The sequence below is a fragment of the Cryptotermes secundus genome, unplaced genomic scaffold (assembly GCF_002891405.2).
Source record: "Cryptotermes secundus unplaced genomic scaffold, Csec_1.0 scaffold673, whole genome shotgun sequence".
In the NCBI taxonomy this organism is placed as follows: Eukaryota; Metazoa; Arthropoda; class Insecta; order Blattodea; family Kalotermitidae; genus Cryptotermes; species Cryptotermes secundus.
In genome coordinates this window covers 1,432,297-1,445,648 of record NW_019731277.1, presented here as the reverse complement: position 1 = coordinate 1,445,648, position 13,352 = coordinate 1,432,297, and the positions used below count along the sequence as shown (strand labels likewise).

The 13,352-nt window shown below is 42.0% G+C and overlaps 1 protein-coding gene across 2 annotated transcripts in view; it reads left to right on the top strand.

The window, feature by feature from the left end:
- Positions 1-12,009, top strand: part of LOC111866862 (alpha-catulin) — a 41,270-nt gene extending 29,261 nt beyond the window's left edge. For both annotated transcript variants that reach the window (XM_023856193.2, XM_033752441.1), the window contains exons 8-13: positions 418-577; positions 2,658-2,782; positions 5,346-5,396; positions 6,340-6,627; positions 7,597-7,803; positions 9,160-12,009. In XM_023856193.2, coding sequence (XP_023711961.1) covers positions 418-577; positions 2,658-2,782; positions 5,346-5,396; positions 6,340-6,627; positions 7,597-7,803; positions 9,160-9,300 — 972 coding nt within the window. In that variant the 3' untranslated portion in view covers positions 9,301-12,009. The remainder of the gene's footprint in view (positions 1-417; positions 578-2,657; positions 2,783-5,345; positions 5,397-6,339; positions 6,628-7,596; positions 7,804-9,159) is intronic.
- Positions 12,010-13,352: the final 1,343 nt, after the last annotated feature.

Below are 13,352 nucleotides of genomic sequence, written 5' to 3'. Positions count from 1 at the left end.
AACCGAAGTACTCGGAGAAAACCTGCCCCAGCGCCACTTTGTCCACCAAAAATCCCACTTGACCAGACCCGGGATCGAACCCAGGCCGCCGCGGTGGGAAGCCAGCGACTAACTGCTTGAGCTATGGTGTGGTATGGTCTGGTAGGAGTTTACTGACATTTCATAGGAATACATTACCCCCCATCTTCAAGGTGAAAGAGTAAGTTAAGCAAACAGGATACTGCTTGGTTGGTGCTTACTTTATTTGCTTTGATAACCCATCAGCCCCGAAGTTTGAGATATATTGCTGTGAAACATCAGCAAGCTTCTACCGCACTACATGTTGTCATATCCCAGTGGACAGCATTCTTCACAGTCCCCATTGTGAGAACTCATATCCAGGATATTAACATTCTGTTGTGTGCGTTGTGTTTACAGGTGTGCAAATTGTTGCGGCACACTGCTTCCACGGATATGCTCCAAGTATCGGCAAAATATGCAGAAATCAACCTCAGGATATACGGACCGCAGGTTGTAACTGCGGCACATACGCTTTCTATTCACCCTACCTCGAAAATTGCCAAGGAGAATTTGGAAGGTAACGGAAATTCATATTCACTTCAGTTTTGTAATATGAGTCAAATGGTTCATTTGAAACAAAGAAATAATTGTAGTATATGTGAAGTAATTTAATATTAGGCCAAGAACCTGATTTGTTTTTGTGTGTTACATTCTTGGAAATATGACCCTTATTTTAATGGGGGGGGGGAAACAATTGGAATACTATTTTCCATAAATAAAAACTGAAATACCAGAAAACACTAAAAATCTTAATACACTGGAATCAAATTAAATGTTCCTTGATTTAGGGTGTTTCCTCCATATAAAATTTTCTCCAAATCAGTAATCAAGTCCACTGCTCCCCAAAGAAACCTTAAATTAGGTTTTCACTGTATTTGTGCCTAACACTTAGCATACAGTTTAATGCACAATAATAACAGACAGCATGACTAAAAAATACAGGTTAGTTTGCCCAAGTCTGTTGCTGTAAAATCATATTTATTTCAGCACAGATGCATATCATTCATACACCTTATATGTCCAAAAATAAGCTGAATTTAAATGTTTAGATGAGACAAACTTTTGTTTTCTACTTTGTTTTGAGTAATATTTCTCAGTAAATTGTTTGAGAGGTAAGAAATGCAGGCTGACATGTGTTCACTTGTGCACTCTGAATGTTCAACATGCAGAATGATGTTCAAATGTGGCTGGTCGTAAGATCTGACAGACTCAGAATTACTGAGTTTTTGGACGTTTCCCATCATCTGGTGTTCTAAAAACTAGAGAACATAACATTTCAGAAACTTGTTATGTTTCTGTCCTCATGTGAGCAGGAGACACTTACTCTGTTTGGTATTTTAGAACATTGTTTCTCAACTGCTGGGACACAGTCTGGTACTGGGCCCTGGCATCAATTTTACTGGGCCCCCAAGACAAAAACAAACTCCGTGGTTTTAGTCTGCAAGCTAACTATACTGACTGAGTGACCGCCAATTGTCAGCGAAGATCGTGCAAACTTTAGCGGATAGAGGGTGTCACGTGGTCAATGCAACGGATCCCCACAGCCGTTAATTTCGGGTTTCTAGACCAGAACCACTGTTTCCTTGAAATAGCTCCTCAGTTATCATCACGAGGTTGAGTGGACCCCATTCCAGACCCGCCTCTTCTCAGAATAAATCTGATAGCGCCGGGAATTGAACCCAGACCTCTGGATCTGTAGCCAGGAACTCTAACCACTAGACCACAAAGGTGGCTTATACCGGGCCCTTGTCTTATAAAAAGAAGAATTTACTGAGCCGCAGTCTGACAAAGATTGAGAAGCACTGCTTTAGAAGGAGCTATGAATAAATGTATGAGGGGTGGGCCTTCTTGGCCCTTGCTCCATGACCTACAGTGGTCTATTGTACTTTAGAAGAAGCTAACCCCAGTCACTGGTCCAGGGACCCAACACAGTAGGTGTCCCCTAATCACCTGAGGATGAAGACAGAGCCAGTTTCTGAAATGTTACGTTGGTTAATTTTTAGAATACTGGATTTTGGACAAAGTCCAAAATCCCAGTAATTCTGAGTGTTATACACCATCATCAGAACACTTTAGAATTTATCTGACAGTAAGTAAAAAGTAAAAAAAGTAAAGCTATCCCTGTAACAGGCTGTAAAGGCCCATAGGGTTGTGAGACATTGAGGGTCCTACATTATCTAGACAGTCGGCTCAAAGATGGCGGTAAGGTTGTCAGCCTTACACGCCGACCTCGCTTTACTCCCCAGGAAAATGCCTGGTGCTCATTTCTGTTAGAGACTGAGTCGACCCCGGGGCGATAGTGTGGCTGGAAGGATTGGTCAATTGGAAATATCTAATGACCTCATCAGGACTTGAACCCACGACTTTCCAGCTTGTAGCATAGTGCCTCAACCAACTACGCTACCGTGTGCCCCTTTAACTGACAGTAAACAAAATGAGCCTGTCTTGTATTCAATTAAGAACAGTAAGTGGACAAAGCAAGTATGTGTTTTGCTTCTTTAATTTATGATGATGCTCGGCCTGTGTCAGGGATAGACGTAGGAGGGAGGGAGGGATTTAAGAGCATGGATACCCTTTCCCCAGTGTTCTGTTGGCAGTTTTCGCCGATATGTGGGACGCGCTGGTATCGGATGTGACTGCTGTTGCCAAGGATGTGGTCGATCTTTGTGGCCGTTCCATGGATGACAGCAAGCAAGTGTACATGTCCCTTCCTAGACCAGGGGTGAGTGTACTATTGCTTGAAATTCAATTAATTACCATCCATCTAGGATTTAATGATCTTCCTGCATTTGACATGTCAAGTCCTACTTCAGGCGGAGAAATGTACCGCTGTTGTCACTTCCGCATTTGAGCCTGAGATGGCAATATGTACATCCAGAAGATCGAGCAATCACAGCACAGCCATTAACTTTGTGACAGAACAGAACTCATGAGGCAAAACATATAACTGCCAACTTTGCCTTGTCAGCACATGGCTATCAGTCAATACTGTTTTCAGGCAGCTAGTTCTGAGGGGTTGTCAGATCCTAGCAGGACTATAGGAATATGGTTTAGAGTTTAGTATAATTTTCCAGAACGTCAGAGATGTACGTGGTGCGTTCCCTATATAATGCCTCCTATTTTTTTGTGTTAATATGTAATGTCTGCCCCCTCCTTGGTGTCTCCACCTTATCGTGGTGAGGGGGTTTGAGTATGCCAAGGACCCTGAGAGCTATACCAGCGGTAGCGTAGCTACTGGCCTCCCTTGCTGGACAGGTCCAAGGGTAGGCATCAGACGAAGAGAGACACCAAAAACTGATGTCGGAAGCAGCGTCAACAGCAGCGACTTGAAGCACGGAGCAAATGATGCTCGAGATGGTTCAAGTTCGTATAGCAACAGGCGTGACCAGAGTGGTTTGAACGGCTGTTGTACTGCGATGTGGAAAGCAAATGGAAAAACTACCACATTATCACTTTTCCTGGATAGTCTCTTTCCAAAAACAGAAGATTGCATTAAGTGGAGAAACTGTTTTGGAAGAGACTGTGGACCTGTCGTCTGACAGATTACTGATGATGATGATGATGTAATGTCTGAGCTGGATGTTGGTGGTGTTGTAGTAAAGGTTGAACCTTCCCGCCAATGTACTGTTAATTTGGTTATCGTGCGACAGATAGCGACAGCAGAGCAGTCTACCAAATTGGCGTCTGACATAGAAGTACGTATGAAAGAGAAATGTGTTATTGAATTTCTCACTGCCGAACAAATTGTACCCATTGACATCCATCGACACTTGCTAAAGGTGTACGGAGACAATACAGTGGATGTCAGCACAGTGAGGCGGTGCGTAGTGCGTTTCAACAGTGGCCAAAGTGAAGTGCATGACAAGCCGTGCCATGGGCGTCCCTGCTCAGCTGCCACTCCTCACAATGAACAGCGTCTCATCCAAACAGATCAGCAGATAACGACCAGGGACTGTCAATTCTGAACACTACAAGACGACGCTGACTAAGCTGAAGCCCCGTATTTCCCAAGTCAGGCCAGAGAAGCAGACAACCTTTCGCTTGCAACACGATAACGATAGACCCCATACCAGTTTGGCGACCACCGCGCACATCGCAAAGTTTGGCTGGACTGTCCTACCACATCCACCTTATAGTCCCGATTTAGCACCTTCAGACTTCCATCTCTTTGTGCCCGTGAAAGACGTACTACGTGGGCGACATTTTCCAGACAACGATGCTGTCATTGCAGCTGTAAGAAAGTGGCTAGCCTCTGCTGGCGCAAACTTTTACGGGCGCGGCATACAGGCTCTTGTTCATCAATGGCAAAAGTGCATAACAAATGGTGGTGATTATGTGGAAAAATAGCTGTAAGTAGCTGAAATCTTGCTCTATTTAACTGTGTTATTGTGATTTCTGTATCTGTTGTAGTTTTCTTTTAAAAAAAATAGGAGGCATTATATACAGAACGCCCTTAGTAGAATCATATATCTGTATCTTTTAGTATTGTTTCCATTCTGTGTGGGTTATGGGACGAAAAGTCTTGAATCTCCCCATAAGTTTTGCAAGCTGTTTAAACAGCAATTCTGTTAGTGTTTTATAAGGCTGTGAAGCATAACCTTTTGAGGGAAGGAAACAGCATGAATTTGGAGATGAAGTGCTCTGAAAAATATTTGAATACAGAAGGAATAAAGGAAGTGTGGCATGTTATGTAACAAGTATCTTCATAATGTGTAGAGATCACCTGATATTGTTAGGATAGATAAATCTATGAGGTTATGATTGGCTGGCCATACAGTTAGAATAAGGGAGGCAAAATTTTTCTGGGTGGATTTATTAAAAAGCAGCCGCTTAGGAGGCTGAGAGCGTGACTGAAGATAATATAAATATGGATCTTAGGGAAATCAGTTGTAAAAGTGGGTGGTGGATGGAATTGGCTTAGGATTTTGTCCAGTTCTGGCCTCAGTGTTTGTGGTTTTGAACACTCAGGTTCTACTAATAGGAAGTTGGTTGTTGGTTAGTGAAGTAATTAATGTGTCTACACAGTCATCTGCTGTAATGACGTTGCATATAATTAGAAAGCTCAGCTATTTCCTTCTAAAAATATTAAAATTTCTGTCTTTGTTCTCTGAACAGAAGCTTTGTGGTGCAAATTATATGGTCCATCTCACTTAAATTTACAGAAGACAAGAGGTCTTGATGATGTCCCTTGTTGAGGATCTGAAGGAGCATGCTTCCTTCATTTGTGTATGATTTTTTTAATTCATGTTCCATAAGCCATTCTAAATTGTATTAATTTCTTACAGAAACATGGTACAACCAGTAAACCTTTGAAGCCTGTTCGATTGGATTCTGAGGTAAAAATTAAACTAATTATTTGCAAACAGTAATATTTTGAATAAGTATTGTACTTCTCCACATCCATATATAAAAATATTGTTATATATGCATATGGTTATAGCTGGTCACGGTAGCCGTGCGGTCTAAGGCATGCACTGTCTTCGCTCGCTCGGAAGCCGGGATCGTGGGTTCGAATCCCACTCAGGGCATGGATGTTTGTGTGCGTTTTTCTGTGTTTATCTACAGATAGAGGCCTGTAGCACCACAGGAAAAAAAAATGCATATGGTTATGTCATGTTAGGCCCTGTTATTTTATGATGACCAGGCTTTCCCCTGTGCAAGGACAAGGTGAGATTGTATTGCATAAATGGGCCCTTCAGTATAGACACTCATGACATGGGATGGTATTTCCATGTTGTAATACTGGAACTTACCCTTAACTGTTTGAGGACAATCCCCAGTATACTGGTATCTATCTAGCGTGTTTACTGGGCCAACCCTGAATAATTGAATCATTGTTCCTGTTTAAAGAATATAATCTTAAGTGGCAATATCGAGAAAATTGGCAGAAGCAGTAATGATTCAGACTTATAATGTGCAGATGTCTGATTTGAATCTTGAGCAGGACACTGACTGTCCTGACTGAGATTTTTGATGATTTTCCTAAGTCCTTCCAGGCAAATGCCTGAATAGTACCATAAACAACTTCATGACCACTTCCTTCCCTGTCCTTTCCGATTCATTATTATCCAAACATTCAAAGGTTTATAGTCTGAATTGCTGATAGCATAGCTACATGAACTACACAGTAAATCAAAATAGTTAACTTTTTTCCAGGTAAACATTAATATAACAAGAAACACAGTAAAACCAGAATTGGTTCTTGAGGCCATGTCAGTATTTTAAAAAAAATGTCGTGATAAAAGTGTTGAAAAGCTAAGGTGAAATGCTCGTTAACAGGAACAAGCTAAGATTGCTAAAGCTGGTCTCGAGATGAAGCTGATTACATCAGAGATGGATGCCGAAACTGATAAGTGGCAGGAGAGTGGTGGTGGAGGTGCTGCTTTGGAGGAAAACAACGACATAGTGAAGCGAGCGAAGAACATGAGCAGTATGGCCTTCTCCATGTACCAGTTCACAAGAGGAGAAGGTGCTCTGAAGACGACACAGGACCTCTTCACCCAGGCCGAGTACTTTGCCGAGGAGGCCAACAGGCTGTACAAAGTGGTGCGGCAGTTCTCATATCAGGTACAGAAATTCATCCATTTGTAGGGGGGGCAGTTAATACGTTGAGGTCCAGTTATATTTTCATGTGTTAGTAACTAGAAACTGGGTTTGGATTGATAACTGGATTTACTGAACATTTGTAACTTGTATCTACAAATAATTATAACACTCTTGCTACTTCACATACTCTACAAATCACTACAGCTTACACTAAGCCTTCTCAGTTTGTTATGTCTTCATTAGGCGTTGCTAGGTTACGGCGACTATGGAGACATCTGACAGTTAATCACGAACTGTGCTGCTAACTGCTGACTCCAACCTCTGACTCAAAAGTGACCAACTGTAAGTCAAAGTTATGTTATGACCGATGGCCAGTCAGCCAATTTGTCTCAGTGTCAAGCACCCATATGGGGCCAAAGAGCAGATTTTTGTTACTATCAGACAGTTGCAGGTTGTTGATGTGCGGTGCCCTCTCTGACAGTAGAATGGTAATGCTGTTTACAATTGCTGCTGGTCCTCGCCAGTGTAGTCATTCTCGGGTCCAAGTCCTGCAGGCTTCATGACTATATTTTACTGTCTCAGATTCAAGATTCCCACAGCCTGGAGGGCCAGGTCCCCATATTAATATCCCCCAGAAACAGGGTGACACAAGATTTTTCTTTTCCCCATAGCATCCAGACCAACTGTTGAGGCCCACCCAGCCTGATATACAGTGGGCATTTGGGGCTGTTTTCCTGGAGGTAAAGTGGCAGGGGTGTGAGGCTGACCACTTTCCTCCATTTAGTGCTAAGATCAAGAATGGTGGAGCTCTACCTTCACTCTCCCATATATCTTCATGATGTGATGCTTAATTAACAAAGCACAATGACAGCTTTACCTTTTACCTCTGACTTATATGTTTCAAGAGCTCAGAAATGTGGTGTATGGTACCCAATACTTTTAATATTGCTCACTGTATAACCTAAAAAGTTGGCCTGTGTTTATGTTTAGGTTCCTGGAGGAATCCATAAAAAGGAGTTACTGGAGAATCTGGATCGTGTTCCTACGTACGTGCAACAGCTGCAGTTCACAGTGAAGAACCCCACAGTTGGCAAAGCTGCCACATTCACGAAGGTGGACAATGTGATTCAGGAGACCAAGGGCCTTATGGATGTAATTTCTAAAGTGGTGACGACGTGTTTCACTTGCGCCACCAAAGTGAGTGACAGTATCTTAAGATTGGCCATGACAGTTGCAGTACAGACATTGTGGAATGCCTGCTCCTGTAATCTAATTTAATCTATTTGACCCCAAAATTGGACGCAATATATTTTTTTCATAGCATTCACAACCATCTCCCACACTAATCAGCGTCATGTCCCAGAAGACTGCAGTCTTAAAGCCACCCAGCTTTACTGTACATTGACTGCGTATCAGTGAAGTAACCATTTTGATTCCCCTGTTGTTATGCATAGCCACATACTGTAGCGGTAGCGTAGTGGTTGAGGAGCTATGCTACAAGCCGGAAGGTCACGGGTTCAAGTCCCAATGAGGTCATTGGATTTTATTCAGTTGACCTAATCCTTCCAGCTGCACTAAGCCCTGGGGTTCACTAAGTCTCTAACAGAAATGAGTACCAGGAATTAATTAAATAATTTTCCTGGGGAGTAAAGCGTGGCCGGAGCGTAAGGCTGACGACCTTACAGCCATCTTTGAGCTGATTGTCTAGACAATGTGGGACCCTCAACGTCTCACAACCCTATGGGCCTTCACGGCCTGGTACAGGGATAGCTCTACTTTTTTTTTACCATACTGTACAGCATACAGCAGAAAATCTTCACAATTATGAAGTCTTCCTAACCTCAAAATTGTTTCCCTCGTGCGGTACCTGAATAAGCAAGGAGATTACAGAATAGAGAATTTTGATCATTACCGTCTTATTTTAAGGTACATTTTAATATCCTCCAATTGGCATAGCTCAATTGGTATAGTGACAGGCTGTGGGCTGGACAGCTTGGGTTTGATTCCAAGCAGTGCAATATTCTTCTCTTCTCCACAGCATCCTGACTGGCTGTGGGGCCTACCCAGCCTCCTCTCAAATGGGTACCAGGCATGTGTGTGAAGCTGACCACGCCTCCATCTAGTGCTGAGGTCAATAGTGGTGCAGCTATACCTCCACTCACCCATATGTATTCATGGAATTTTTTTTATTGCAAGAGGGGTGGGTCTAAGTCCCTTGTACTGTGGCCACTTCTGGCCTATTGTACCAGCCCCAGATGATAGGTGAGGGTGATTGTGGAGCAATTGGTGGAATGAAGATTGGCAGGGGAAACCGAAGTACTCGGAGAAAACCTGCCCTAGCGCCACTTTGTCCACCACAAATCCCACTTGACCAGACCCGAAATCGAACCCAGGCCGGTGCGGTGGGAAGCCAGCGACTAACCGCTTGAGCTGTGGCGCGGCCTTATTCATGGCATAGTGCATAACTAATTAGACACAGGGACAACTTTACTTTTACTTCTACATGGCATCATCCCATTGTCCTCAATCTAAAGCCATTTTCATTTATTGCAGTATAACCTTGACTTCCGCGGACTGTCATCACGAAGCGGCGTGTCAGGTTCCCCATTCAGAGAGGAGGATGGAACTGGAGCAGGAGCCGGTGGCGAGGGCGGAAAGTTGGGCACCGGGTCAGGAACGGACCCATCCATCTGACAGTTTGGAATGGCCCGTCGGGCCAAGGGAGATGCACGACGTACACGAGTCTCCTTCTTGCTCTTCTAGATGGACACCGTTCATCTTGGGCTGTAATAACCCAGGAAGACTGAGCCTTCAATAGGGTGATTCATTGGCTGCAGACACCAATTTTGTTTCAGGGTCATGTTGGAAGGTGAGGTGCTGGAATTGAGGTTTCAGTAGTCTTTTGATGTTGCACTATATTTGCACACCTCTAGATTATTATTCTTGCTGCTAAAACCTGATTTTAGGTTAGGACAACTCTCACATAAAGGCTTGCTAGGTCCTTATTATGGGAAGTGCTATGATCCCATGGTTGGTGGCTCAGATTTTTGCAAGAACAGTATAGGAATAGGCAGACAGGCATCCATTCTCAAAGCAGGACTTGCACCTGTGTTCCTAGTGTTAATGCAAGCTGCAATGTGCATATCTTAAACCCGTCATGAGTTTGAACTGTGTAGATTTTCCAGTCATATGACATCTCAGAATTGACATTTTTTTTTTAAGCTAATGTTGAAAGTGGAGTTAATTTCATAAACTTATTTCCATGTCCACTTTATTGATTGAAAAAAATGTTTTTTAACAACTGCGTGCCTTAAAATTTTTTTGTAGTTTTCCTGTTAAAGTGGGTACCATTCTTTTTTGAGAGTTCGGGTTTTCTTCTGGGATGTGACATCATGTAGTCTGGTGGATCATTACACTATTTTGAGAGGAAATATAGCCTTCATCTCCAATTTTTACCCTTCTACCATGAAGATGGGGGCAGTGTATTCCTCCAAAATATTAATAATGTTCTACCACATTACATGGCGTCACATCGTAGACAACTGTGATGATCGGATATCATTTTAGATTTCAGATTGTGGTCTTTTGGAATGTAGTGCCATGTAGTATGTTAGGTAGATACCAACATTTTGTAACAGCCTGCTATCTTCATCTTCTGGCAGCATGTTCATCCAAAACATTGGTACTGTCAGGTGTCACAGCGACTAAATACAGGGTTCTGATTGGTAATTGGATTTATTAACCACCTGCAGGTCATAACTACAGTTAGTTCTTACACTCTCAAGACTGCTGTAACTATTTTCTTTTGAACTTCGGAACTCAAGTGAAGTCCATCTATTACTCGCTCCTCCAGCTTACGACTGACTGCAAACAGCCTTTGCTGTCCCCCACAAACCTTTGGCATAGACCTACAGAAAACATGTCACGTGATCTCTATCCACGTTGTGTGATGTCACTGCCTACACGGTGTGTATTTAGTGAGCCGTTGCTTAGAAGTTAGCTGCATAACCCCATTGTTCCACTGCAGCTCAGTGCAGATGGCTTAGAAAACACATCTTCATCTATTGTTGAATATTGGACCGTGTTTACAGAGCCATTGCCTGGCAACATGTTAATCAGATCTGTTACAGTACCTGTTAACATTATTACATGTCATATTCCAGAAGATTATGACCTGAATTCTGACCACTATACTCTTTGGTCACATACAATACCTCTTTAGCTTTGAAATTGTGTTTTATAATGAGAGAAATGTGAATAGTTAGGACCACAATCTCAACATAATACTACCTTTTTGTCTTAAAATAGTAGAATGTATCATTTTCACTAGTTTTCTTTAATCCAAAGAAGAGGGACCAGTCTACTAGGATTTAGTTTTGTACTGAACATAAAATTCTTCTAGTGGTGAGTAAATGCCTGGCATTACACAAGGTTTGTAAAATGTAGATTATACACAAATGTGGCAAATACTTGGACTTTAGTCTCTTTTACAGACAAATTTCAGATGTAGATCTATGTCCTCTGTGTACAATGCATTTCTAAGGACAAATATTCTGCTTTCAGAGTTGAAGTCACTCTTCACCTCCTGTTATGCCATGATATTGTGAAGAAAATATTTCCTGCTATCTAATGGTAAAAGGTTAAAATGAAATGGGGTTTCCATTGAAGACATTCAGACCTGACAAGAGATTTATTAGACATTTGAAACTTGTCCATTGTCACAAAAAAGGCAAGATCTTGTAGTCATGTTTTGAACAGTTGTGACTTAGAAATTGTGAGGTTACTCATGCTCACATGTATGCAAGTTTTAGAGAGACTTTATGTTGATCTACCCATATACCCAGATGATATTCCTGTTTCACCTTCACTTTTATTTTCGCCTATATATGTGTGACATGAGAAAATGTGATCATGGAAATATTAATGCCAAGATTTTGATGAATTCAGCCCCCTGAATACAGGAAAGTAGTTTTTTGATTTCTGGCTCTCTGCCTTCATATACGAGTAGAAGTTGAAAATATCTGTTTAGAGGAACCCTTGTGAGATATCTTTCTGTGTTATAGAAGAAACATATCCTCAGATGCACATTTAAACTTTATCCACTGAAACAGCGGTTCCTGCCTTTGTATATAGAAATGTTTTCCATCTCTAAAGCGGACAATTATGACAAAGCAAGGAATAATTATGTAAATGTTCCGAATGCTACAACATTATCATAAGATAACAGAAGCTGTAGGTGACCATGTTGCATTTGGCCATTGAAGTTTAAAGTGAATGCAGTAAGCACCATGGTAAAATAAAATTCCGTACTAATTCACATTTACCCCGTGGAAGCCTAGTTGGTTGAGGCACTAAGCTACAAGCTGGAAGGTTGCGTGTTCAAATCCTGATGAAGTCATTGGATTTTTTTCAGTTGACCTAATCCTTCCAGCTGCACTATGTCCCTGGGGTCGACTCAGCCTCTAACAGAAATGAGTACCAGGAATATTCTTGGGAGGGTGGCAGGCACGTAGGGCTGACAACCTTTCCACCATCTATGACCCAATTGTCTAGAAAATGTGGGAACCTCAACATCTTGCAACCCTATGAGCCTCCACAGCCTGTTACAGGGATATCTTTACTTTTTTTTACTTTGACCCTTCCCATGTTGTAAAAACTTACTGAAAGTACCAAGTTCTGAAGAATGCTGCCTCATGGTATGCCATATAGTCTGATAGATAGTATTTTTTTTTTGCTAGTGGGTTGGGACTAAGTTTCTTGTTCTGTAGCCACATCTGGCCTATTGTACCAGCCCCAGATGATAGGTGAGGGTGATTGTGGAGCAATTGGTGGAATGAAGATTGGCAGGGGAAACTGAAGTACTCGGAGTAAACTTGCCCCAGCGCCACCTTGTCCACCACAAATCCCACTTGACCAGACCCGGGATCAAACATGGGCTGCTGTGGTGGGAAGTCAGCGACTATCCGCTTGAGCTATGGTGTGGCCTGATAGATAGTTACCAACGTTTTGGTTACACCTGCAGCCTCTGTATTCAAGGTCTGTCTTGAAGAGGGAGACAGACAACACAGTATCACATCCCAGAAGACAATATTTTTCCTAGTCATCACCATGAAAACCTCACATCCCACATTCCTAAGTTCTGTTTATTTTTTCCATTACAATTTTCCAATTATATTGTTGGTACTGTCTTTTCCTCCCTCATATAAGTCCACTACAGTAAAAATATGAAATATATGCGACATGGGAAAAGTTAATAAGGTTATGTTCTGTGACCATGTTCTACAAGAACATTGCTTTTGGCATTTACTTCCCTTAAAATTTAAGTTATCTATCTGTTGGCATGTAACTCAACTCTCTCAGACTTATTGTAACAATTTCAAAATGCTGCACTAGTTCTGATAATCTGGTGGTTCTCCTGGCATTGGTTATTTTCAGAGTAATGATATATGTTTGTGGGACTCCAATTATGGGTACAGTAACTGCCTGTTTGCTGAATAATGGAAAATAAAGCAATGTTGGTGTTTGCAGCCATTCTGTGCAGTTGAAAGAGAGAGAGAAAAATGCTTTGCAGTCCTTAAACATAAGAACTTCTGAACTAGAAGCAGCAACATGGCATTGTGACATATTTTCAGTTTCTGCAATGCTTTTCCTCTCTATTTTGAACTGTTGGAGAGAGCACCTTTATATCATTCTCAGGATGTAATTACAAAAGCCTCAAACCAATTTCTGTGAAGGTGTGTGTCTTC